At 45.8% G+C, this 27,721-nt stretch overlaps 1 protein-coding gene across 1 annotated transcript in view; it reads right to left on the bottom strand.

The window, feature by feature from the left end:
• LOC144681047 (mechanosensitive cation channel TMEM63B-like) overlaps positions 1–27,721 on the bottom strand; it is a 68,166-nt gene that overhangs the window by 32,270 nt on the left and 8,175 nt on the right. Inside the window, exons 3-11 of the mRNA XM_078542733.1 lie at positions 25,411–25,490; positions 23,129–23,207; positions 22,100–22,137; positions 20,764–20,906; positions 20,485–20,536; positions 20,042–20,150; positions 9,066–9,136; positions 7,553–7,633; positions 3,244–3,367 (exon numbers count right to left, since the gene is read on the bottom strand). Of these exons, the coding sequence (XP_078398859.1) occupies positions 3,244–3,367; positions 7,553–7,633; positions 9,066–9,136; positions 20,042–20,150; positions 20,485–20,536; positions 20,764–20,906; positions 22,100–22,137; positions 23,129–23,207; positions 25,411–25,490 (777 nt within the window). The remainder of the gene's footprint in view (positions 1–3,243; positions 3,368–7,552; positions 7,634–9,065; positions 9,137–20,041; positions 20,151–20,484; positions 20,537–20,763; positions 20,907–22,099; positions 22,138–23,128; positions 23,208–25,410; positions 25,491–27,721) is intronic.

Raw genomic sequence — 27,721 nt, forward strand, 5'->3', positions numbered from 1 at the left:
ATGACTCCAACCAGCAGAGAGTTTTCCCCTGATTCACACTGACTCTAGTTTTGCTAGGGCTCCTTGATGCCACACTCAGTCAAATGCGGCCTTGATGTCAAGGGCAGTCACTCTCACCTCACCTCAGGAGTTCAGCTCTTTTGTCCACGTTTCAAGCAAGGCCATAATGAGACCAGGAGCTGAGTGGCCCTGGCGGAACCCAAACTGGGCATCAGTGAGCAGATTATTGCTAAGGAAGTGCCGCTTGATAGCACTATTGATGACGCCTTCCATTACTTTACTGATGATGGAGAGTAGACTGATGGTGTGGTAATTGGCCAGGTAGGATTTGTCTTGCTTTTTCTGGACAGGAGATACCTGGGAAATTTTCCACATAGTTGGGTAGATGCCAGTGTTATAGCTGTACAAGAACAGCTTGGCTAGAGGCGCGGCAAGTTCTAGAGCACAAGCCTTCAGTACTATTGCCGGAATATTGTCAGGGCCCATAGCCTTTGCAGTATCCAGTGCCTTCAGCTGTTTCTTGATATCACGTGGATCAAATTGGCTGAAGACTGGTATCTGCTGGGGACCTCCGGAGAAGGCAGAGATGGATCATCCACTCGGCACGTCTGGCTGAAGATTGTCCCAAATGCTTCAGCCTTATCTTTTGCACTGATGTGCTGGGCTCCTGCATCATTGAGGATGGGGATATTTGTGGAGCCTCCACCTCCAGTGAGTTGTTCAATTGTCCACCACCATTCGTGTCTGGATGTGGCAGGACTGCAGAGCTTAGATCTGATCCATTAATTGTGGGATCGCTTGGTTCTGTCTGTCACTTGCTGCTTATGCTGTTTGGCACGCAAGTAGTCCTGTGTTATAGCTTCACCAGGTTGACACTTCATTTTTAGGTATGCCTGGTGCTGCTCTTGGCATGCCCTCCTGCACTCTTCATCGAACCAGGGTTGATCCCCTGGCTTGATGGTAATGGTAGAGTGGGGGATATGTCGTGCCATGAGGTTACAGATTGTATTAGAGTACAATTCTGCTGCTGCCAATAGCCCACAGCGCCTTGTGGACACCCAGTCTTGAGTTGCGAGATCTGTTCGAAATCTATCCCATTTAGCACAGTGGTAGTGCCACACAACACGATGGAGGGTATCCTCAGTGTGAAGGCGGGACTTTGTTTCCACAATGACTGTGCGGTGACGACTCCTAACGATACTGTCATGGACAGATGCATCTGTGGCAGGCAGGTTGCTGAGGATGAGGTCAAGTATGTTTTTCCCTCTTGTTGGGTCCCTCACCACCTGCCGCAGACCAAGTCTAGCAGCTATGTCCTTTAGGACTCAACCAACTCGGTCAGTAGTGGTGCTACTAAGCCACTCTTGGTGATGGTTATTGAAGGCCCCCACCCAGAGTACATTCTGCACCCTTGCCACCTTCAGTGCTTCCTCCCAGTGGTATTCAACACAAAGATGCACTGATTCATTTGCTGAGGGAGGGCGGTATGTGGTAATCAGCAGGAGGTTTCCTTGCCCGTGTTTGACCTGATGCCATGAGACTTCATGGGGTCCGGAGTCGATGTTGAGGACTCTCAGGGCGACTGTACGGACAGTGGGGCAAGACATACCCAGCGATGGTGGTGTCTGGGACATTGTCTGTGAGGATGACTAAGTCACGTTGTTGCTTGACTAGTCTGTGAGACAGCTGTCCCAATTTTGGCACTGGCCCCCAGATGTTAGTAAGGAGGACTTTGCAGGGTCGACAGGGCTGCGATAGCCATTGTTGTTTCCAGTGCCCAGGTCGATGCTGGGTGGTCTGTCGGATTTCAATCCTTTTTGTGACTTGCTAGGCCATTTCAGAGGGCAGATAGAGTCAACCACATAGTAGTCAGTCACATGTAGGCCAGACAGATTTCCTTCCCTAAAGGTCATTAGTGAAGCAGATAGGTTTTTACAACAATCGTTTCATAACTCCAGATTTATATTGAATTCAAATTCCACTATCTACCGTGGCAGGATTTGAACCCGGGCCCCCCAGAGCATTACCCTTGGTCTCTGGATTACTAGTCCAGCGACAATACCACTACACCATTGTCTCACACACTAATATTCCAATTTCTCACACCAGCCATATTTGTGGAGTCCAATTCAGTACCAAATTGCCAGCCTCTTGTATTACGATTGGCAACAATTGGGCCAAAGTAGGCCCATGTGGAAGCAGTCCATGTCCAAATGCAGCAAGACCTGCTTGGGCTGACAGGCTTGGGCTGCAAGTGGCAAGTAAAATTCACACCACATGAATGACCATCTCCAACAAGAGAGAATCTAACCATCAACACTCAAGAAGCTGGACAAAGTCCAGGACAAAGCAGTCCGCTTGATTGGCACCACACCCAAAAACATTCACTCCCTCCATCACCGACGCACAGTAACAGCAGTGTGTACCACCTACAAGATGCACTGCAGCAACTCACCAAGGCTCCTTCGACAGCACCTTCCAAACCCATGAGCACTACCATCTAGAAGGACAAGGGCAGCAGATACATGGGAACACCACCACCTGGAAGTTCCCCTCCAAGTCACTCACCATCCTAAGTTGGAAATATATCGCCGTTCCTTCACTGTCACTGGGTCAAAGTCCTGGAACTCCCTCCCTAACATCGCTGTGAGTGTACCTACACCACGTGGACTGCAGCGGCTCAAGAAGGCAGCTCACCACCACCTTCTCAAGGGCAATTATGGATGGGCAATAAATGCTGGCCCAGACAGCGACGCCACATCCCGTAAATGAATAAAACAATAATGTAATGCAAGGTCTTTTCAGCCATTAAAGATGAATGCATTATCCCATCAGTGTAGCTTGGATCCAAACCCAATTGACAGAGGTGAGAGTGTGTAAACTTGTTGCATGAGCCCCACCCCCAATGTTATTTAGGGGACAAGTTGCATTAATGGTTTCATAACCCGAAAACAAAAAAGGAACTTGCCGCCCTCGGCCCGGGCACCCTCCCGCCGCCCTCGGCCCGGGCACCCTCCCGCCGCCCTCGGCCCGGGCACCCTCCCGCCGCCCTCGGCCCAAATACCTGACTAATGCCACTCTCCATCTTTAGTTTGATTTTGAAAAGGAAAAATAAATGTGCCAGCCTCTGAATGCCCATCTAAAATAGGAACAGCTTGTTGGACCATTCCATTAGATCCTGACTGATCTGTACTTTAACCCCATTTATCCTTACATGCCATGACCTGGAATTAACCTCCTCACCTGCTCACATCCTTTGAAGCTGCAGCAGCAGAACTGGCCACAAGGCTTCGGGTTGATGGAAACTCTTTTCCCTTCGCTCTGAAGCAGCTGTGTGTAGTACTTCCGACCACGCTCTACCTTTCTCCTGCAGGGAATAACACCACATCAAAGTAAGAGTGTCACAGCTTCCGCTGGCCAAACAGATCCCACATCCTTTCTATTTCCCCTCTCATGCTTCTCCTCCGTAGATTGCCAACCCTCCCGGATTGTGCTGGAGTCTTTCAGGAGTTAAAGATTAATCCCCTGGATACTACCGCAAGCAAACTCAGGGGCAAAATCATAGGGATGTTTAAAAAAATTTTTTAAAAATTGGGTGGTCTTCATTTCCTTTGACTGCTTTTATTTGTTAGTTATAAAAACTAATGGAGATCGGGTAAAAATACTGTGAGACTGATGGTCAAGAGTTATCTAATCAAATAACCAAAAGCATTTGGGTATAAGTTGCCCTGTGAGGACTGACACGTCGAGTTACTGATGGTGGGAGTGTGGTCGGTGGTGGGTGGGTTCAGAGCGATTGGACCCGAGAGACAATGTGTTAAAACCTCCAGGAATGTATCCAACTCTCCTCACACCTCCGTGTCCAAAAAACTGAGCCACAGACCAAGAGGTACCAAGGGTCAAGTCGCTTAGCTCATCTCAAGCCCTATAAATCGGTATCATTATCCCACATACCAACACAGAAGGCAGAATCTTCCCGGCCCCACGGTTAGGAGGCAGGACCAGGAGGAAACTAGGGAATTAGCATGTCAGCCAACCCGATGCACTCTAGCCTCTGAGTAATCTTGCCAGAGGTGGGGTCCGCACAGCAATAGATACCTGCCTGGCAGCAACAGGCAGCCAATTAGGTCCATTGAGGGTACAACTGGGACATGGTCATGGTGCCACCGGAATCTTTCAGATGGCAGACGGGCCTCCCCCAGTGAGGCTGGAGCCCAGCGGGTAAATGAGACCAGGGGGCCATTGGCATCTCCTCTTAATCACCCAGCACAGAGCTGCTGGATGACAGGCTCACAGCCACGGGCCACAAGCCATCCTATGGAGGAGTTCCACCTCCACCATGATTGCCTGACAGCTGTGGCGATGAATGAATTTTACATTTTTACAAAGCTGCAAAGTGTGCATCAATTTGGAGGCACCTTCGCTGTCCCTACATGCATCAGCAGCACCCTCCCATCCCCGCTGTAGGGCTGCCAACTGTCCGGAGATTCAAGCCTTATGATTGGGCCTCCATCTCAAGAATCCCTGCTATACTTAATTGGACGGCAAACATGGAGGCAGCCTCTTAACTGGCTGCAACCCTTAAGATCAAGTCTCCATGTGGTTAACCAGTACCATCGGGATTGGGACCCACATTTGTTCCCGACTGCATAAAATTCTTGATGATGGGAAGATTCTGCACATACTGTCCAGATAAGGATCACTGAGTGAGATCCAGGAAGGCTGACATAAGAAAAAGGGAGAGAGAAAGGACCTCAAACCATATATATATTAGTAATATATGGGAAATATCATACGTATTGTGCAGAAGCACTCTTTCTGTCATACTTCGGCATAGTCAAATTTATTCTAACTTGCGTCCCTTACAAGCTACAAAAGCCAGAAGTGTACCTTATGATCCCAGCTGATGTTACTACTGGATAAGCCAGATACCAGGGTGGAACCCTGCTTGATAGATCCTAACTTTTATTTTTTGTTTAGCAACGGAGAGAGTGGCTACTGAACAGAGTCACAGGAGTCAGCTAAACAAGAAAAGATGAACTATATTACAATAATCTTTCACCACAACTATACCTTCACAGATATATTTATGGATTCGTAACGATAACACAAGTTAGAAAATCTATCTTATACTCTAATGTTCACAGTAAGTACGTAGGCCACGTAAACCAATAGGCAAGCTGTGGTCAGGCACCACACTCTGAAACCAAGTGATAGATGTCACCCCAAACAGATGTTATGGATCTCTCGGCAACTCCCTCCAGACGCTTATCACACCGTGAGCCAACCTGTCTCACTAAACTCCTTCTTTCACACGAAGGTTTCCAATCTCCACACTCAAACAGCCTGCTTTGAAATCTTCTCCCAAAGGACGCCTTCCACAAGGGTCCACCTCTAGGGTTTTGAGCTCTCGTTCCGATATTCCTGTACCCTGGATCACCACGTGCATTCAAGCTTTCTTCCATGCACCCTCTCTCATATACTCAGCCATGCCAACTGAACACCACTGCTTCACATGCCCATAGTAAAGAGTTATAGACCTTCAGCTGTCTCCTTGGATCTTCTGGCTTCTCGCAAGCCTATTTTGCTTTAAATCTGCATCCTGCAGCTTTCTCTGCTCCTCACTCTTCACTTAACAGGACCTTTTTGATGTTCCTGTCCTTATTCTTTGACTTAACTGTCCTCTTGGGACCTTCCCTGTTCCACTCCCCTAGATTTGGGGACTTTCTTCTTTAGTTTTTGGAACTTGCTCCTCGCAGTTCCCTCTCCTGTCTCCAGCTCCCCCTGGCAGCTGGTTTCAACTTTAGTTTGGGACTTGATATCTGTCCCTCTTCTATGCTGCTTCTGGTGGCAACTGCTTCCAACCGAACCCAAGCTGCTTTCGGTTTCTTTGTGCCTGGGTGGGGCCTCTCTCTCTGGACCCCTGTTGCTAGGCAACAGCACTGTTTTTTGTCTACCTTCTTTGTTTTAACTCACCTTCAAGAGTCATAAAATCTCATTAAAATGCAGGCATCTTTTAAAGTGAAACTAAAGCTCAATTTTCATCCTTTAAACCCACAAAACACAGAAGTACAAAATTAAATTCAAACTTATACACCCAAAAACACACATAACTTACTTAAAACTTCCTCTATTTCCTAATAACTTCATCCCATGCAAATTACTTTTAGTCCTAGTCCTGCCAGCTCTGGACTTCCAATTTCTCAACCAGGCCACAATCAATGAAGTTAACACAAAATGAGCAATAGTGGAACAGTTCTCCATTATATGTATTCATAGAATCTGATAGTAAGGAAGACGACCATTCAGCCCATCATGCCTGTGCTGGCTCTTTGAAAGAGCTATCCAATTATCCCACACCCTTGCTCTTTCCTGATTGCCCTGCTAATATTTCCAAGTATTTCAGGTATTTATCAAATTCCCTTTTGATAGTTATTATTGAATCTGTTTCCATCACCCTTTCAGACAGTGCATTCCACTGCACAAAATGTTCTCATCACCCCTCTCATTCTTTTGCCAATTACCTTAAACCTTCTGGTAACCAGCCCTCCTGCTAGTGCAAACAATTTCTCTTTATTTACTTTTCATTATTTTTATTACATCTGCCCTTATGTTCTAAGAAGAACAACCCTAGCTTCTGTTGTCTCCAAATGTAGGAAAGCTAAACACTGCTTGCTGCAATGGGCAGCCTCCTCCACTCTTTCTTATAGATGCAGAGCAATTTTAAAGCGGTGCATATTTCTCTCTCAATGCAACATCGCACCAGCACAAGATTAACTAACCTGCCAGTCAATCGAAGACAAGCTGCAGCTGAATCTGCAGCTCGCTCCACCGTTCACTTCAGGATGCACTGACATTACACACTCTTGAGCCTTAAAGGGACATACACATACCCCTACATTCTTTACCATGTGGTTTGACAGTCTGGTCCAAAGAAACATCCGCTGGCTCATGCAGATGTCACACTCCGTTAGCACGCCACGCAATCTTAAACCCTTGGTTGCTACTGACTCGCAGCCTAAAACTGACGAGCAACCCAATTCGCAGAGTTACCCTGACCAAACAACAATTAAAAGTCTGAGTAGCCTGAGCAATTTGACAACCGTTAAACTTTGTCACCTTAAATAGGAACACATCTCCACCTTAACAGATTCTGCATTGCAATAGTATAACACTCCTGCCCCTTATGAAGCAGCACCATTATATCAATTAAAAATGCCAGGGCAGACCGCACTAGTGCAGGAATAGAAGTATTGAGTTAGCATGCATCCTATACCCAGGGATCACCCCAGTTATGAAACGATGAGAAAAGGGAACTTCATGCTGGGTGCTTCTGACTTACAGCCTGAAATTTCCAAGCAACTTATTGATCTCAGAAATTGACAAGCAGCTATCATTACCTGTACTCTCATAGGTTTAAAAGGGACAGCAACTAGAGAATTACAGGCCTGCTCTAGAACCCATCAGGAATGCCATGGGAAATGTCCATCAGTGCTGTTAAAATATTTAAAATCAACAAAACCTCACGTCAATAACACATTTTGCTTCTCACCTCTCAGCGTCCAGTTCCATCAGTTTTGCCACATTGTAACAGAGCTGGACCTCCAGGACTGTGCATGTCGGGTAGGCTTCCCTGGAAAATAGGGTTAAAAAATTGTGAGCGTGGCTTAGAACGCAGTGTCTCTGGGTGTGGAAGGAGGTAAAGTTCACCACAGATCACGATCTAGTGACACTTACTGGAGAATGCACATATCTAGATATCAAGTGTTCGAGCTTAGATGTAATGCCCACCCCTGCCACCTCCACACCACCATCCCCCCCCCACAATCCCCCAACCATGGTGGAATAGGCTGTTTGGCACTCGATGTCCAGGCTCTCAAACTTGAGGTAGTGCTCTAGAGCTACAGCGGAAGGGGGCTGTGCCCCAATATAATGTGCAAGATCGAGACTCCCAAAGTAAATAATGCCTCTGGATAATCTGGGAAAAGCAAGCATCGGTATCTCCAGCACAGTGTCCCATGACTGAGAGTGCCAGTAGGCAATCTGTGTCCACCTCATTACCAAACACTGAGAACTGCAGGGACAGACCCTGGCTCAGCTTGTCCACTGAATTTCTCTGACAAGAAATCATATCACCTTGTAATATGTCCTCCTCGCCCCTTACCCCCACCCCACCCCTCCACCATCGTCCAAAAGAAATGCAGGGCGATGGGATGATACATACATGCCACAGGTTTGTTCTTGTGTTCATCCAGGGAATGCAGTTTAATGCTGGACTAGAAATATTCCCCCCTCCACCTTCAGTCCTCTCACTGTCAGCACCAAGGGTACACAGATCAGTGTACGTCACAGATAGAGTAAAGCTCCCTCTACACTGAGCCAGCAAATGCTCCCAGGGCAGACACAGCACAGGTTAGTCATAGAGTAAAGCTCCTTCTATACTGTCCTATCAAACAGTCCCAGGGTAGGTACAACATGCATTACATACAGAGTCAAGCTCTCTCTGCGTTCCAAACACCCCCAGGACAGGTACAGCACAGATTACATTTCCCTGTACTCTGTCCCATCAAACACTTCCAGGACAGGTACAGCACAGATTACATTTCCCTGTACTCTGTCCCATCAAATACTCCCAGGATGGGTTCAGCGCAAGGGTTAGATGCAGAGTTAAAATACGCTCTACATAGGGCAGGTACACTCCCAGGGCAGGTACAGATAAAAGCAAAATACTGCGGATGCTGGAAATCTGAGATGAAAACATAAAATGCTGGAAAAACTCAGCAGGTCTGGCAGCATCTGCGGAGAAAGCAACAGAGTTAGTGTTTTGAGTCCATATGCCTCTCCTTCAGGGCAGGGCATGTATAGCACAGGTTTGATACAGAATAAAGCTCTCTACACTGACCCTCCTGTAACATGCCTTCACCTCGACTGCAGAAAGGTAGCTCACCCTCCCTAGCACATGCACAGTTCCAGCTCCCGCTCCTATCAAGTTTAGAGCTTGCCAAGCAAGACTGGTTACAGCTCAGTAAGGAAAGGCAAGAAGCACATATTTTGAGGCTACCTACCTGAAGTGACTGGCTATGATCTCCTCACTGGCCTCCTCGGGTATCCTAGTTATAAATAAAGTGCATTTCGCCTGGAAAAACAGAGGCAGGTTTAAGCAGATGTCCAGGTCAAAACATTATTACTATTTGCTAAGATAAAAGCAAAAAACTGCGGATGCTGGAAATCCAAAACAAAAACCAATATACCTGGAAAAACTCAGCAGGTCTGGCAGCATCTGCGGAGAGGAACACAGTTAACGTTTCGAGTCCGAATGACCCTTCAACAGAACTAAGTAAAAATAGAAGAGAGGTGAAATATAAGCTGGTTTAAGGGAGGGTGGGACAAGAAGAGCTGGATAGAGGGCCAGTGATAGGTGGAGATAACCAAAAGATGTCACAGACAAAAGGACAAAGAGGTGTTGAAGGTGGTGATATTATCTAAGGAATGTGGTAATTAAGGGTAGAAAGCAGGACGAGCAAGGTACAGATAGCCCTAGTGGGGGTGGGGTGGGGTGAAGGAATCGAAAAAGGCTAAAAGGTAGAGATAAAACAATGGATGGAAATACATTTAAAAATAATGGAAATAGGTGGGAAAAGAAAAATCGATATAAATTATTGGAAAAAAAGGGGGTGGGGATGGAGGAGAGAGTTCATGATCTAAAATTGTTGAACTCAATATTCAGTCCGGAAGGCTGTAAAGTGCCTATTCGGAAGATGAGGTGCTGTTCCTCCAGTTTGCGTTGAGCTTCATTGGAACAAGGCAGCAGGCCAAGGACGGACATGTGGGCATGAGAGCAGTGTTGAAATGGCAAGCAACAGGGAGGTCTGGGTAATGCTTGCGGACAGACCGAAGGTGTTCTGCAAAGCGGTCGCCCAGTCTGCGTTTGGTCTCTCCAATGTAGAGGAAACCGCATTGGGAGCAGCGAATGCAGTAGACTAAATTGAGGGAAGTGCAAGTGAAATGCTGCTTCACTTGAAATTACTATTTGCTAGTCAGTATACTGAGTTTATTGTTACAGTTGCGCCAGGTGACAGGATTAGCCAAATTTTAACATTTGGAACAATTTGTCTCCTCTCTGTTCTCAGGTCAGCCTGGGTTGGTTGCAGCAATGTTAGCTAGAGAGGGTGGTTGTCCTGTTTGGGCCAGTTTTTCTGAGCGCTCACACCCATCCTCAAGGCCAATACAGATATGGATGCTAAAGGAACAAGCTTTACACACACAGACAGAGAAACATCAGCTAAACCTTACCGATGGGTGCAAGAAGCATCCAAGGCATGTACACACACTCGAACATAAAGAGACCAATAGCACTACAGTGCCTTTCACAACCTCAAGACACCCTAAAGTGCTTTACAGCTAATGACATGCTTTTTGAAGAGTGGACACTATAATAATGTAAACACAGCAGCCAATTTGAGCACAGCAAGATCCCACAATAATCAATGTGGTAATGACGAGATCATTCTTTTAGTAATGTAGGTTGAGGGATAAATATTGGCCAGGACATCACACAGAACTTCCCCCAAAAATGTAACTCTTTGTTTCACTGCACTCCAGCAACTCGCTTTGATTCCTTTGACAGCACTAACCAAACCTGCGACCTCTTTCTCCACTAGAAGGACAAGAGCAGCAGACACATAGGAACATCACCAACCGCAAGTTCCCCTCCAAGCCACACACTATCCTGTCTTGGTACTATATTGCTGTTCCTTCACGGTTGCTGGGTCAAAATCCTGGAACTCCCTCCCCAACAACCATGCAGCAGTGCAAGATGGCAACTCATCAGTACCTTCTCAAGGCCAGTTAGGGATGGGCAATAAATGCTGGCCTTTCCAGCAATGCCTATTTCCTGTGAAAAGATAAATAATATGGTCAGCTGCTCACTCATTGACTTGTTGAGCTGTCACAGAAGGCCACGATGGATAGTTCCTCAAATCATTCCAGTCATACCTTCATAAAGGTTGCGAAGGCAGAAGCTGTGCGTGTGTAAATAGTGCATTGACAGGTTTATCGTACTCCCACCAGCCTAATGAAATGATTTTAAGTCACCATGTACGGAAAAACAGACCAGCATTGGGAGGGGAGTGTCAAAGCTTTAACTCGTTGGTGAGTAGAATAACTAACCAGGTCCTTAAACTACAACATTTATTTGGCAGCCTTATCCCAGCATCAGGAGAATAATCAGACAAAATTTTGGGAGATATTAGGACAGGTGACCAAAAGCTCAGTCAAAGAGGTAGGTTTTAAAAGATCTTGAAGAGTTTAAGAGGCAGAGAGGTTTAGGGTGGGAATTCCAAAGCTTAGGATCCAGACAACCGCAGGCATGGCCCCAATGGTGGGTGTGAAATGGGAGATGGACAATTGGCCAGAGAAGGAGGAATACAAAGTTCTCAGGGCTATAAGAGATCACAGAAATAGGGAGGGGGAGAGCATGAGGATATAATCATGAAGAAGAGTATTGCTACATCTGTGCAAGACTCCAAACTACTAAGCAAACGACATATGCAAAGTTTCTGTTTGTGCGATATGGACTGCATACCCTCTTCTCGTAGACAGACACCTAGAAACTATAGAAACCACAGTAAAGTCACAGCAGAGGATAGGCCATTCAGCCCATTGTGTCTGCACTGGCCAAAAGAAAGAGGAAAAAAAGAAACTAGCCGCTCATTTTAATCCCACTTTCCAGCACTTAGTCTGTAGCCTTGCAGGTTACAGCACTTCAGATCCAGATACCTTTTAAATGAGTTGAACTGTTCAGCCTCAATCCCCAATTTAGGCAGTGAATTCCAGACACCCACCATCCTTTGGGTGAAAAGGTTTATCATCAGGTCCCCTCTAATCCTTCTACCAATTACCTCAAATCTATGCCCCCTGGTAACTGACCCCTCAGCCAGGGGGAAACAGATCTTTCCTATCTACTCTATCTAGGCCCCTCATAATTTTGTACACCTCAATTAGATCACTCCTCTGTTCTAACAGAAACAACACTAGCCTATCCAAACTTTCCTCATGGCTGTAATTTTCAAGCCCTGGCAACATTCTTGTAAATCTCCTCTGTACTCTCTCCAGAGCAATTATGTCCTTCCTGTAATGTGACACACACAATTCCTGTGGCCTAACCAGCGTTTTATGCAGTTCCATCATTACATCCCTGCTTTTATATTCAATATCTCGTCCAATAAAGGAAAGCATTCCTTTACCACCTTATCCATCTGTCCTTCCACCTTCAGGGACCTGTGGACATGCATTCCGAGTTCTCCCACTCCCTCAACCCCTCTCAATATCCTCCACTTATTCAGTATTCCCTGGTTTAGTTTGCCCTCCCCAAATACATTACTTCACACTTTTCTGGATTGAATTCCATTTGCCAGTATTCCATCCACTCAACCAAACCAATCATTCCGGAGATAAAAGATATTCTCTTCACTATCAATTACATGGCCAATTTTTGTGTCATCTGTAAACTTCCCAATCATGGCTCCCACATTTATGTCCAAATCATTAATATATACAGCAAACAGCAAGGGCTCCAACACTGAGCCCTATGGAACACCACTGGAAACCGCTTTCCATTCGCAAAAACATCCATCGACCATCGGCCTTTGTTTCCTGCCGCTGAGCCAATTTTGGATCCAACTTGCCACCTTCCCCTGTATCCAATAGGATCTCAATTCTTTGACAAGTCTGCCATGTGGGACCTTGTTAAATGCTTTACTAAAATCCATGTAGACAACATCCACTACACTACCCTCATCACTCCTCTTTGTTACTTCCTCAAAAAATTCTAAGTTAGTAAGCCATGATCTTCCCCTAACAAAACCACGCTGACTATCCCTGATCAATCTGTGCCTTTCTAAGTGACAGTTTATCCTGTCTCTCAGAATTGATTCCAATAATTTGCCCACTGCCGAAGTCAGACTGACTGGCCGATAATTTTCAGGCATATCCCTCACACCCTTTCTAAAATATTGGTACAATGTTCGCAGACCTCCAATCCCCAGGTATCTCGCCTGTATTTAGTGAGGATTGGAAAATGATCCTCAGAGCATTCACTATTTCCTGCCTGGCTTCCTTTAACAGCCTGGCACACAATCCATCCAGCCCTGGTGATTTATCCACCTTCAAGGATGTCAGTCCCTCCAATACATCCTCTCTCATTAAGCTTATTGTATTTAATATTCCACTCCTCCTCTTTAACTAGAACATCTACATCATCCCTCTCCTTAGTGAAGACAGAGACAAAGTACTCATTGAGAACCCTGTCCACATCTTCAGCATCAACGCACAAGTTACCATATACATCTCTGATAGGCCCTACCCCATCCTTAGTCATTCTCTTGCTCTTAATGTATTGGGAAAACATCTTTGGATTTTCTTTGATTTTACCTGCCAATATTTTTTCTATAGAAGATAAAAGCATAATACTGCCGATGCTGGAAATCTGAAACAAAAACAGAAAATGCTGAAAAAACTCAGGAGGGCTAGCAGCATGTGTGGAGAGAGAAACAGAGTTAATGTTTCGAGTCCGCATGACCCTTCTTCAGAGCTTGTATCCTCTTTTCTTTCCTAATTTCCTTTTTTACTTCACCTCTGTACCTTCTATACTCCTCTAGGTTTTCTACTGTATTAAGCTTTTTGTGCCTGTCATAAGCTTTCTTTTTCTGCTTTTATCTTACCCTGTATGCTTCTGGATAACCAGGGAACTCTAGATTTGGCAGTACCACCCTTTTTCTTTGTGAGGACATGTCTACACTGTGCCCGTAGAATCCCGCCTTTGAATTCCTCCCAATTATTTGACACTGTTTTCCCTTCTTCTTGTGTGACAAACAACATAAGCGATTCCACAACCAACAGCTCAGATCTAAGCTCTGCAGTCCTGCCACTTGCAGTCGTGAATGGTGGTGGACAGTTTAAAAACTCACTGGAGGAGGAGGCTCCACAAATATCCCCATCCTCAATGATGGGGGAGCCCAGCACATCAGTACATAAGACAAGGCTGAAGCATTTGCAATGATCTTCAGCCAAAAGTGCCGAGTGGATGAGCCATCTCGGCCTCCTCCGGAGGTCCCCAGCATTACAGATGCCAGTCTTCAGCCAATTCAATTCGCTCCACGTGACATCAAGGCTGAAGGCACTGGATACTGCAAAGGCTATGGGCCTTGACACTATTCCGGCAACAGTACTGAAGACCTGTGCTCCAGAACTTGCCGCACCCCTAGCCAAGCTGTTCTAGTACAGCTACAACACTGGCACCTAACCGGCAATGTGGAAAATTGCCCAGATATGCCCTGTATACAAAAAAGCAGGACAAATACAACCCGACCAATTACTGCCTCATCAGTTTACTCTCGATCATCAGTAAAGCAATGGAAAGGGTCATCAACAGTGCTATCAAGTGTCACTTGCTTAGCAATAACCTGTTCACAGATGCTCAGTTTGGGTTCTGCCAAGGCCACTCAGCTTCTGTTTAGTTTCTTTATAGCCTTCGTTCAAACATGGACAAAAGAGCTGAACTCCAGAGTTTAGGTGAGAGTGACTGCTCCTGACATCAAGGCAGCGTTTGACCGAGTGTGGCATCAAGGAGCCCTAGCAAAACTGGAGTCAATGGGAATCGGGGGGAAACCCTCCACTGGTTGGAGACATACCTAGCACAAAGGAAGATGGTTGTGGATGTTGGAGGTCAGCCATCTCAGCTCCAGGACATCACTGCAGGAGTTCCTCAGGGTAGTGTCCTCGGCCCAACCAGCTTCAGCTGCTTCATCAATGACCTTCCTTCCATCTTAAGGTCAGAAGTGGGGATGTTCGCTGATGATTGCACAATGTTCAGCACCATTCACGACTCCTCAGATACTGAAGCAGTCCGTATCCAAATGCAGCAAGACCTGGACAATATCCAGGCTTGGGCTGACAAGTGAAAAGTAACATTCACACCACACATGTGCCAGGCAATGAACATCTCCAACAAAAGAAAATTAACCATAGCCCATTGACATTCAATGGCATTACCATCACTGAATCCCCCACTAACAATAACCTGGGGGGTTACCATTGACCAGAAACTGAACTGGACTAGCCAGAGAAATACTGTGGCTACAAGAGCAGGTCAGAGGCTAGGAATCCTGCAGCAAGTAACTCACTTTCTGACTCCCCAAAGCCTGTCCACCATCTACAAGGCACAAGTCAGGAGTGTGATGGAATACTCTCCACCTCCCTCGTTTAGTGCAGTTCCAACAACACTCAAGAAGCTTGACACTACCCAGGACAAAGCAGCCTGCTTGATTGGCATCCCATCCACAAACATTCACTCCCTCCACCACCGACGCACAGTAGCAGCATTGTGTACCATTTACAAGATTCACTGCAGGAATTCACCAAGGTTCCTTAGGCAGCACCTTCCAAACCCACGACCTCTACTATCTAGAGAGTCTAGGTGGAGAGTTTTCCCCCTGATTCCCATTGACTCCAGTGTTGCTAGGGCTCCTTGATTCCCATGGTGGGTTTTGAACTTGGGGTCTGTAATAAGATTATAAGAAATAGCAGCAGCAGTAAGCCATTTGGCCCATCGAGCCTGCTTCGCCATTCAATGAGTCCATGGCTGTTGCAATTGTGGCCTTAATTCAACCTTCCTCCCTGTCCACAATAACCCTCAACTCCCTTGTGATGAAAAATCTGTCTAACTCAGCCTTTAATATATTCAATGACACAGCCTCCACTACTTCCTGGGGAAGAGAATGCCAAAGACTAGTGGCCCTCTGAGAGAAGAAATTCCTCCTCATCCCCACCTTAAAAAAGACTCCCCTTATTTTGAAACTGTACCCCTTTGTTCTAGATTCCCCCACGAGAGGAAACATCCTCTCATCATTTACCCTGTCAATTCCCCTCAGAATCTTTTATGTTTTCATAAGATGGCCTCTCATTCCTCTAAATTCCAATGAGTATAGGCCCAACCTGCTCAACCTTTCCTCATAAGACAACCCCTTCATCCCAGGAATCAGCTTAGTGAACCTTCTCTGAACTGCTTTCATTGCAAGTATAATTCTCCTTAAGTAAGAAGACCAGAACTGTACACAGTACTCCAGAGGTATGGTCTCACCAATGCCCTGTTCAGTTGGACTAAGACTTCCCTACTTTTACTTTCTATTCCCCTTGCAATAAAAGCCAACATTCCATTCACCTTCCTAATCACTTGCTGTACCTGCATACTAACTTTTTGTAATTCATGTATGAGGACACCTAGATCTCTCTGTACCATTGCGTTCTGCAATCTCATTCCATTTAAATGATACTCTATTTCTCTGTTCTTCCTGCCAAAAAGAAACCTCACATTTTCCCACATTATACTCCATCTGCCAAATTCTTGCCCATTCACTTAACCTATCTATAGCTTTTGCAGAGCCTTTGTATCCTCCTCACAACTTGCTTTCCTACCTATATTTGTATTATCACTAAATTTGGATTCACTTACAGTCTGTCCCTTCATTCAAGTCATTAATACAGTTCGTAAATGGTTGAGGCCCCAGTACTGTGGCACTCCACTAATTACGGTTTGCCAACCTGAAACCAACACATTTATCCCGACTCTATGTTCCCTGATAGTTCACCAATCCTCTATCCATGCTGATATATCACCCCCAACACCATGAGCTCTTATCCTGTGCAGTAACCTATGTGGCACCATTTCTCCCCACTCTGCCCTTATTTGCTGGTTCACTCTTTTGCAAGCTCTGTCCCTTCTTGATACACTGTCAGTGGGGAGATGCTGCTGTCGTGGTAATGTCAATGAACTAGTAATCCCAAGACCCAGGCTAATAGCTGGAGACATGGGTTCAAATCCTACCATGGCAGCTGGTGAAATTTAGATTCAATTAATAAATCTGGAATTCAATAGCTAGTCTCAGTAATGGTGACCATGAAACTACCATTGATTGCTGTAAAACCCATCTGGTTCACTAAGGCCCTTTACGGAAGGAAATCTGCCATCCTCACCTGGTCTGGCCTCCACATGACTCCAGACCCACCACAATGTTTTTGACTCTTAACTGCCTTCTGAAGTGGCCTAACAAGCTGTTCACTTCAAGGGCAACTAGAGTATAGGCAACACATGCTGGCCTTTCCAGCGACACCCACATCCCAGGAAAGAATAAAGAAAAATAACCTCTCGTTGCCATTATTGCTACCCTGCCTTGTCCTTTCTCTTTAACTTTCCAGATTTCCCCTCATGTGAACACTCTCCCCCATTATTTACTTTAAAACCCTCTCTACAGCCCTCATTATATAATTATCAGTACCACTGGTCCCAGTGTATTTCAAGTGAAGGTCATTCCAATGGTACAGCTCCCTTTTTCTCCAGTTCTCCTGCAAGTGGCCCATGAATCAAAAGCCATTTCTCCCACACCAATCTCTGAACCGCGCATTCAACTCCCTGATCTTATTTACCCTGTGCCAATTTGCTCGTGGCTCAGGTAGCAATCCCTTATGTGTTTCTGCTTTTTAATTTAGTCCCTAACTGCTCATACTCCCTCAGCAGAAGCTCTTTCTTAGTCATACCTATGTCGTTGGCACCTACGTAGACTACAACAACTGGATCCTTCCCCTCCACTGCATGTTCCCGTCCACTCCAAGTTACTCTCCAGCCCTGAGGAGATATCCTTCACCTTGGCACCAGACAGGCAACACAGCCTTCAGGACTTATGCTGTCAGCTGCAGAGAACAGTGCCTATCCCTCTAACTATTCTGTCCCCTATTACAACTACATTCCTTTTTACTGCCCCACTTGAATGGCTGCCTGCACCAGGGTGCCACGGTCAGTCTGCTCATCCTCCCTGCAGTCCTTGCTCAGCTTCATAAAAGCTGCAAGATCTTCAAACCTGTTGGGCAATTGTAAGGGCTGAGGCTCCTCTATTACTACTTTCTGCATTTCCATACCTGCCTCGCTTACAGTCACACACTCCTGTCCCTGACCACAGACCAAATCAGAAGTACTGAGTCACTAAGAGGTGTGACTGCCTCCTGGAACAAAGTGTTCAGGTAACTTTCCCCCTCCCTGATACTCTAAAGTGAAAGTTACTCGAGCTACAGACACTTAGTGCAGATGTGATTGTCGTGGACCGCACTGGTGTCTGTCAGCTACCACATGCTACAGCTGCCATATATCTCCTGCTCTGCTATCTATATTTTGTTTTTATTTAACTACAGTAATTAAGTTTCAAGTTTAGAACATCACTCAGCACTTATCCATAGCGATATTATGGACTTTAACTCGTTATGATATGCTAGTAATGCACCACCCAAAGTCGTGACCTCTATCACCTAGAAGGACAAGGGAAGCTGACAGATGGGAGCACCACCACCTGGAAGTTCCCCTCCAAGCCACTCGCCATCCTGACTTGGAAATATATCGCCGTTCCTTCACTGTCGCTGAGTCAAAATCCTGGAACTCCCTTCCTAACAGCACTGTGGGTGTACCTACACCACATGGACTGCAGCAGTTCAAGAAGGCAGCTCACCACCACCTTCTCAAGGGCAACAAGGGATGGGCAACAAATGCTGGCCCACATCCCGTGAACAAATAAATAAAACATAAATAATACTTATATCTCCCCAGTACCAGTTTAAACTACTGCCCCAGTTTAGAGAGGGGAAAAAAACTTAAAGCTCACCAATCACCTATGTGCATGTCTAATTAGTGCTTCCGGACTTCAGCTCTTGGGTCCTGCTCTCTCCAGCTTCCTCTCTTGTACTGCTCCTTTTTGTGAAGGCCAGCAGAGTACCTCCTTCCTCACTGCACTGAATTCCCTCATTTACCAAATTCCCGGATTTAAGCACCCAGCCTCCACTGCCACATTCACGCAACTTACTTCGTGCATCTGCTAAACTTGCTAGCTCAGATTCCAGCAAAGCTGAGTCAGCCACAGCTGGCTAGGGACCAGTTCAAACTAGTTATCAGTTATTAATTATTAGTTAACTAATTAACTGATTATTAGTTCCCGGCCTCTGAATCATTAATCCAGTAATGGAACCGCTACACTACCATGCCCCGTCAACCCCTAAAAGGATCCCAGGGCAATAGCGATTGCACATGCATTGGTTTGGATTCAACCCAGGAGAGTTGAGAAGAGATGAATCATAGAATGATACAGAACAGGAGATGGTCATTCATCCCATTGTAACTGCTGGCCCTTTGGTAGAGCTATCCAATAATCCCACTCCCCTGCTCTTTCCCCATAGCCCTGCAACTATTTTCCCCTCAGCAAGTATTTGTCCAATTCTCTTTTAAATCTGCTTCCAACTCTCAGGCAGTGCACCCCAGATCATAACGTCCTGCATGAAAAGGGTTCCCCATGTCATCTCCGGGTCCTTTGCCAATCATCTTAAATCTGTGTCATCTGTTTACCAACTCCTTTGCCACTGGTCCGTATGACCCTTCTTCAGAGCTATGAAGAAGGGTCATACGGACTCGAAACGTTAACTCTGTTTTTCTCTCTCCACAGATACTGTGTGACCTGCTAAGCTTTTCCAGCATTTTCTGTTTTTGTTTCAGATTTCCAGCCTCCACGGTATTTTGCTTTTACCTCTGCCACTGGAACTGTTCCTCCTTATTTACTCCAGCAAAATCATTTGTGATTTGGAACACCTCTACCAAATCTCCTCTAGATTCAGATAGAATGGGATTTTAGCATACTTAAGAGGCCAAGGCACTAAAACTGCTGCTTGCGAAGAATAAGGATGCCTGTTACCGGCCTACAGAGTTGCAGAGTGTTACAGCTGTTGGAGGCCAGTTGGCCCGTCTAAGCTGAGCCATCCAAAAGGAAGCTGTAGTGTGATAGAACTTGTACAAGGACAATTACAGGCTCAGCTATGATGTCTTGCACAGCCAACATTGGCAGTCTATGAGAGCACATATTCTGAGCCTGAGCAAAGATGTTGGAGGTTTAAATTGTAAGTCCCTTCGGAAGATATGGGGCTGAAAGTGAGAGAGTTGAAAACGCTAACTTACCACATCATCCTCATTGTTTTGCATGCTAGAGGTATGGTGCCTCAGAACAAAGATGGTGAGGACCAGATAGATCACTCCAAAAATGGTGTGAAGCCACAGCAAGTTATTCCTGCAACACAAAATGGAATTCAGGCCACTGAAGTCATCACATTTCAGACACACAGTAACTTTAGGTATAAAACTGTGATTTAAATTGCCTATTGCATCCCCAGGGCAAGGTTGGACTGACCCACAACAGGACCGGCACCAGGCCTAGGACCTATACATGGCAGGATTAGCAACAAGCCTAAGGCTTCCTTCATGGTGGAATAGCCTGCGAACAGTGTCGGTGTTCGCAGTTGAAAAATGGCCACCTCCTCCCATTGAAACAAAATATGGTAGGTCTAGCTGATATCATCCAACATAGCACCATTATCCACATTCAGTCCCAACCCCACACTTACTCAATCTTTATGTTCCCTATTGTTGTTCTTCCAAAACTTTGAGGATTTCGGTCTGTAGGTTTAAAAAAAAAGCAGACTTGTATTTTTACAGCATTCCATCACATCTCAGACATATACAATGGTTTGCAGTGAGTGGCAGTAACTAGACTGTACACCAATCATTACCAGCATTACCACATACAAATACAAATCTCTTTTCTAAGGATAGGAGTTCCAGCCTGTTCAGTTCACAAAAGGAAGGAGTTTGGGGAGAGAATTGACAGGTTAAACTCCACCTACCCAGCAAACTACCAGACAGGTTTACAGGTAAAATGATGGCCACAGACATGATGCTTATTAGGACCAGGAGGAGGATGATGTGACGTTGGAAAGACAGATAGTGGATGGCATCATCTCCGCACTGTTCTTGTATCTCACTCTCCCTGCAGAAAACACACAAAAGAGTATGTGAGAACAGTCTGGGCGAAAGAAAGACAGACTTGTGTTTCCATAGCCCCTTATCACGTCTCAAGAAAACCTCTCAGTCATTGAGTTACTCCAGGTGTCAGTCTTGGCTCAATGGTAGAACTCTAACCCCCTCCCCAGTTATCGTTGGTGGAGCAGAAGCCTGAAATTCACTACCTCAAGGAAATGTTCCCAGCCCAATGATCCATGCACCTTCTGCTCTTCCAGCTCCAGCCTCCTTTGTACCCCACCTCCTCATCACCATTTTTAATGGGGTGTTTAGCATCTCAGCCCCTCACTCTAGAATGTTCTCCACCTCTTCCCTTTTTCAAAAGCCACCTCAAAGCTTAGCGCTCCAACCATGACTCTGGTCATGGTGCCCACCACTGCGCAGTGCCCAGTTTATTTTATGTATTAATCATTCTCAGCATGGTGGCATCATTGGAAAGGGTGACATTCATTGTCTGTCCCTAGTTTCCCCTGAGAAGATGGTGATGGGCCTTCTCCATGCTAGGCAATGTCAGAGGACAGTTAAAGAGTCAATCACTTGGGGCTGAGGACTGGAGACACATTCAGGACAGACTGGCTAAGGACGGCAGGTTTCTTCCCCTAAAGGACATCAATGAACAAATTGTATTGTCACCAGCAATCTAACGAGCTTCATGGTCAACTTTACCAACAGTACTTTCTGGAGAAGACTTTCACGGTCACACAGTCCCTTCCACTAGTCCATGACATCTTCAGTGATGGTGCCAAATCTCCATTTTCTCCCTCGCTCTTTTAACGTTACACTCCTGAGTTCCCCACCCTCTCCATCAATAGTGAGAGTTCTCGCGGTCATCGGAACAGCTAATGAACCTTCCATATTCCATTTTTAGGGGTTTACTCCAAAACTTCCCATCCCAGTCCACCAGCGTCAAACAACTGAAGGTGGAGCTTCCCAGCTGATTATGGTTTACTAATCACCACACTCGCACCCAACCCCGACTCCTCGCCTGAGTGATCATCCCTCAGCAAAGTGAGTGTGTGTGTCGACGTGCTATTTAACCAGGAGGCATCACCTAACAGCACCACCCCTCCTCCTGCCCCCATTTCAAATGATGTCTTCCCATCCAGTGTAGCAGCTGGGAAACAAAGAGACGGGCCTCATTCGAGAAGGTAGGACACTTACTTCATAGTAAAGATGTTTGGTAGCCATGAGCAAAAGCCCTGCAAATGAAAACAGAATCGGTCAGCATTCATCACAACTAGATTCAGTCACCTGCAGCCCACTGAGGGCGTTGGGGTAGAGAGAGCAGGGCAGGAAGCCCTTTCTGCCGCGGCAGTCAGTAAATGCACCCCACCCCAACTCCCCATGTGCGGTAATGAGCCAGTGAGCAATGGGGGCCTAGGAAATCGGTGCCAGCCATGGCTCATTGGGCAGTGTTCTCACCTGCGTCAGATGGCTGCAGGTTCAAGTCCCACTCCTGAGAGCTGAGCATATGGTCTGAGCTGACATTCCCAGCGCAGAAGTGAAGGAGTGCTGCACTCTTGAAGGTGACATCGTTCAGACGAAACCTCAAAAGGAAGACCCATCTGTTCCCGCAGGTGGATGGAAAAAATTTCCATGGCACTATTTTGAAGAAGGGCAGGGGAGTTCTCCCAAATGTCCAGGTCAATGTTTATCCCTCAACCAACGTCACAAAAAACAGATTATCTGGTTATTATATGACTGCTGTTTGTGGGAGCTTGCTGTGCATAAATTGGCTGCCTCGTTTCCTACATTACATCAGTGACTGCACTTCAAAAATACTTCATCAGCTGAAAAGTGCTTTTGGATGCCCTGAGATTGTGAAAGGTGTGATGCAGATGCAAATTCTCCTTGGTTACGTGACCAATGTTGTTAGTAGAGGACAATAACTTGTCTTATAGGATTTCAAATCCAGGGGTTTTGGCTAGAACCTCATGAGCAAACAACCTGCCTACAATGGGCTGTTTTGGGAGGTACCAAAAGAAACTGCCCTCTTAAAAGGAGTCAGCGTAGTCAGAGAGGACAAACTGAAAACACAAATATGGCGCGCAAGAACAGTAATTACACAGGCAGTCCGAGTGATATTAAGGGTTTAGCTCCAAGTGTTAAGTTGGAGCAGGGGGGGAATCTCTCTAAGAAGGATACTGGGGTGGATGAGCAGGGGCTGTGAATTATTGCATTGCTACTTACAGCGTCTTTTATACTTTGCTCACTGCATGAGGAGATTGAGGATAGTCTTTGGTATCTCCTGGATGGGTCAATGGCCACACTGCAAAACAGAATGGCTCAAATTCAGCCACTTAGTAAGGTCAGAGGGTGAGTTTTAATTATTTAACCCCACCAACCGCCACATTAAGTTTTCACTATCCAACCCCTCACTCACAGAATCACACATTGCAGAAGAGGCCCTTCGGCCTATCAAGTCTGTACCGACACCTGAGAAACACCTGGCCTACCTATCTAATCCCATTTACCAGACTTGACCCATAGCTTTGAATGTTATGATGTGCCAAGTGCTCATCCAGGTACTTTTTAAAGGATGTGAGGCAACCCGCCTCCACCACCCTCCCAGGCAGTGCATTCCAAACCGTCACCACCCTCTGGGTAAAAAAGTTTTTCCTCACATCCCCCCTAAACCTCCTGCCCCTCACCTTGAAATTATGTCCCCTCCTGACTGACCCTTCAACTAAGGGGAACAGCTGCTCCCTATCCACCCTGTCCATGCCCCTCATAATCTTGTACACCTCGATCAGGTCGCCCCTCAATCTTCTCTGCTCCAATGAAAACAACCCAAGTCTATCCAACCTCTCTTCATAACTTAAATGTTTCATCCCAGGCAACATCCTGGTGAATCTCCTCCGCACCCCCTCCAGTGCAATCACATCCTTCCTATAATGTGGCGACCAGAACTGCACATAGTATTCCAGCTGTGGCCTCCCCAAGGTTCTATACAACTCCAACATGACCTCCCTACTCTTGTAATCTGTGCCTCGATTGATAAAGGCAAGTGTCCCATATGCCTTTTTCACCACCCCTCTAACATGCCCCTCCGCCTTTAGAGATCTATGGACACACACGCCAAGGTCCCTTTGTTCCTCAGAACTTCCTCGTGTCATGCCGCTCATTGAACACTTCCTTGTCAAATTACTCCTTCCAAAGTGTATCACCCCACACTTTTCAGGATTAAATTCCATCTGGCACTTATCTGCCCATTTGACCATCCCGTCTATATCTTCCTGTAGCCCAAGACACTCAATCTCACTGTTAACTACCCAGCCAATCTTTGTGTCATCTGCAAACTTACTAATCCTACCCCCCACATAGTCATCTATGTCGTTTATATAAATAACAAATAATAGGGGACCCAGCACAGATCCCTGTGGTACGCCACTGGACACTGGCTTCCAGTCACTAAAGCATCCTTCTGTCATCACCCTCTGTCTCCTACAACTAAGCCAATTTGAATCCACCTTATCAAATTACCCTATATCCCATGTGCATTTGCCTTCTTTATAAGTCTCCCACTCTTTTGAAAGGCATCAACTTACACTGGGGTTGCTGAGGGTGGGGTAACAATCTCATAGGCCCTCACACCTCCTCTGAGTGAGCAGCCATGAGCAGAGCTCTCAGCAGCTTAACTGAGATTAGAGGGTAACACAGCTAAAAAACACACACACACACACACACAAACACACACACACACACACATACACACGCACGCACAAACAGACAGAGCGCACACAGACCGGGCACACGCACAGAGCACATACACACAGGCACATACACACAGAGCACACAGAGCGAGCACGCGCACACACACAGAGCGCAAGTGCATAGGTACATACACAGACAGCACACATAGACAACGCACACACAGATGCACAGGCACACACACAGTCAGAGCATGCACAGATAGAACACACACAGAGCACAAACACACAGGAACATACACAGACAGAGCGCGCGTGCAGAGTGCAGACGCACAGGCACAAAGACAGAGCGCACAAACACAGAGCGCACACACACAGAGCACAGTTGCACAGGCACACACACAGACAGAGCACAGATGCACTGACACACAAACAGAGCGCACACAAACAGAGCGCGCACAAACAGAGCGTGCACAAACAGAGCGCAGACACACAGGCACACACACAGACAGAGCACAGATGCACAGGCACACACACAGACAGAGCACACACAGAAAGACAGACAGAGCACAGACGCACAGGCACACACATAGACACAGATACAGAGGCACACACACACACAGTCGCTGAACAGAATCCAGAGAAGAAATCTCAGCTGATATTTCCCCTCACCTAACCCCAGTGATAATGAAGCCAACTCAGCTAGGATTTGGGATTGGACCTGAGACATAACACAGTGTATTTACTGAATGAGCCAGCAGAGGGAGGCAGTGAATTAGAAAACTTTCCCTCCTTGTCGTAATTAGTAAAGAGCAGAATCACCTATTGTTGTCAGAGAGCAGGGCGAGACGACCATAATCCCAGGCTGTCTTCCTCAATAAAGAAAACATCAAAATGAAGAACTGGAAAAGCAAAAATATGAGAATCATTGCAAATACAAAAAAAAATACACAGTCCTGCACAAAACTTCAGAATGACAGTCAGATTAAATTTAATGAGAAAGTATAAGGACTCACATTAAATGGCAAAATTCTAAAAAGGAGCAGAGAAACTCAGCATTTCAGATACACAGATTTTTAAAGCGGGAAGGCAGGTTGAGGAAGATGTAATAAAAAGTATTAGACAAGTGCACACTTTCTAATCCCTGGGGTGGCAAGATCGTCTTATGAGGAGAGAGTGAGAAAACTGGGCCTGTATTCTCTAAATTTTCGAAGAATGAGAGGTGATCTCATTGAAATTTACAAAAATTTTTTTACAGGGCTTGACAGGGTAGAAAAGAGATCGGAGGTTTCCCCTGGCTGGTGAGTCTCGGACCAGAGGACAGTCTCAGAATAAGGGGCAGGCCATATAGGACTGAGATGAGGAGGAGTTTCTTCACTCAGAGGGTGGTGAATCGTTGGAATTCCCTACCCCAGAAGGCTGTGGAAGTTCAATCATTGAGCATATTCAAAACAGAAATCGACAGATTTCTGGAGACGAATGACATCAAGGGATATGGGGATAGCACAGGAAAGTGGCATTGAGGTAGAAGATCAACCACGATCTAATTAAATGGCAGAGCAGACTCGATGGGCTGAATGGCCTACTCCTGCTCCTATTTCCTAGACAGATATATACACACAAAAAGGTGTGAAAAAGAGGTGTTGCTAAAATGATACAAATCAGAGTTGTGTTTGCGATTGAGATACTATATCCAGTTTTGAGCACCTTATTTTAGGAAGGATGCCAAATCCATGGAGGGGATGCAAAAGTGATTGATGAATTGTTACCACGGATGAGGGGCTCTAAACACAAGGAGGGACTAAAAGCAAAGAGTTCTCGAAAGGCAAAGGAGGTCTGATAAAGCTATTTGAAAGTAATAGAGTCTCAGAGAATGTACACAGGGAAAAATTGTTTGCACTGTTTGGTGACTTGATAACTGAAGGGCATAAATCTATTACCAGCAAACTAACAAACGGGAGAGATTAGGAGAATTGGAAAAAAACACAGAGGGTTGCTAGGACATTGAATCACCCAGTCAGATAGAGTAAGCAAAACAGGATCCAGATCCAGCCAGCAAGAACGGATGCTTTATACAGGGGCTTGCTATTAATAGACATTTTTCAAATCAATTACCATTAATTCACATCACAGATGGAGGCCATTGTGCCTATTACACCTGTGCAGATGCCTTAAAATTGTCTCAATATTTGAAAGAAGGAGGTAGGGAAAGAGCAGAGGAATGGAAAGAAGTGGACAGCTCTTTCAGAACAGCCACAACGATGATGGGCTGAATGGCCTCATCAGTACTAAGTCACGTCAGGCTCCCTTCTAATGTATGACTGAATCAAAAGGAATAATTTTTAATATGGTTGAAAGGCATCAAGTACAGCAGCAATTGATACGTCTAACAGAACCCCCACCTCAGTGCTCTGACTGACACAGTCCATCTCAAACCAGTTTCCTGATTGTTACGTTGCCTGATATTAATGTTTAAGTAAATGTCTTCGGTTTCAATTTCTGCTCCTGCATTACAGCAGTGACTATACTGCAACAACAACAACTTGTATTTACATAGTGCCTTTAAGGTAATAAAACATACCAAGGCACCTCACAGGATCATTATAAAACATACTATCTCACGTGGCTCGGTATCAAATTATGTCAGATGGTCAAAGAGATAGCTTTTAAGGAGCATCCTAAAGGAGGAAAGAGAAGTAGCAGGGTGGAGATGTTTAGGGCAGGAATTCCAGAGCTTAGGGCCTTGGGAGCTGAAGGTTGGTGCAAGAGTGGTATGATTAAAATGGGGATGCTCAGCAGACCAGGATTAGAAAGTATTTAATTGTAAAGCAATTTGGAACATCCTGAAGTTATGAAGGGAGCAACATAAAAGCAAGTCTCCTCTTTTCTTCTGCAGACACAGTTAATATGATCCATTTGATGTCAGCGCGAGCTTTTACTCAAATAGTTTTATTTGGGTTTTAAACAAACAATTCCCAATTGCGATTAATTCATTCTCCACAAGTTTACTGTCTATGCCAAGCCCAAACCACCTCCTACCGATCCTGAGCTTAATCCACATCTCTGTCTTCAAATCCTTCCATGGCCTTGCCACACCCGATCTCTCTAATCAGCTCCAGCCTACAACCCTCTG

Source organism: Cetorhinus maximus, chromosome 5 (genome assembly GCF_964194155.1).
Source record: "Cetorhinus maximus chromosome 5, sCetMax3.hap1.1, whole genome shotgun sequence".
Lineage (NCBI taxonomy): Eukaryota > Metazoa > Chordata > Chondrichthyes > Lamniformes > Cetorhinidae > Cetorhinus > Cetorhinus maximus.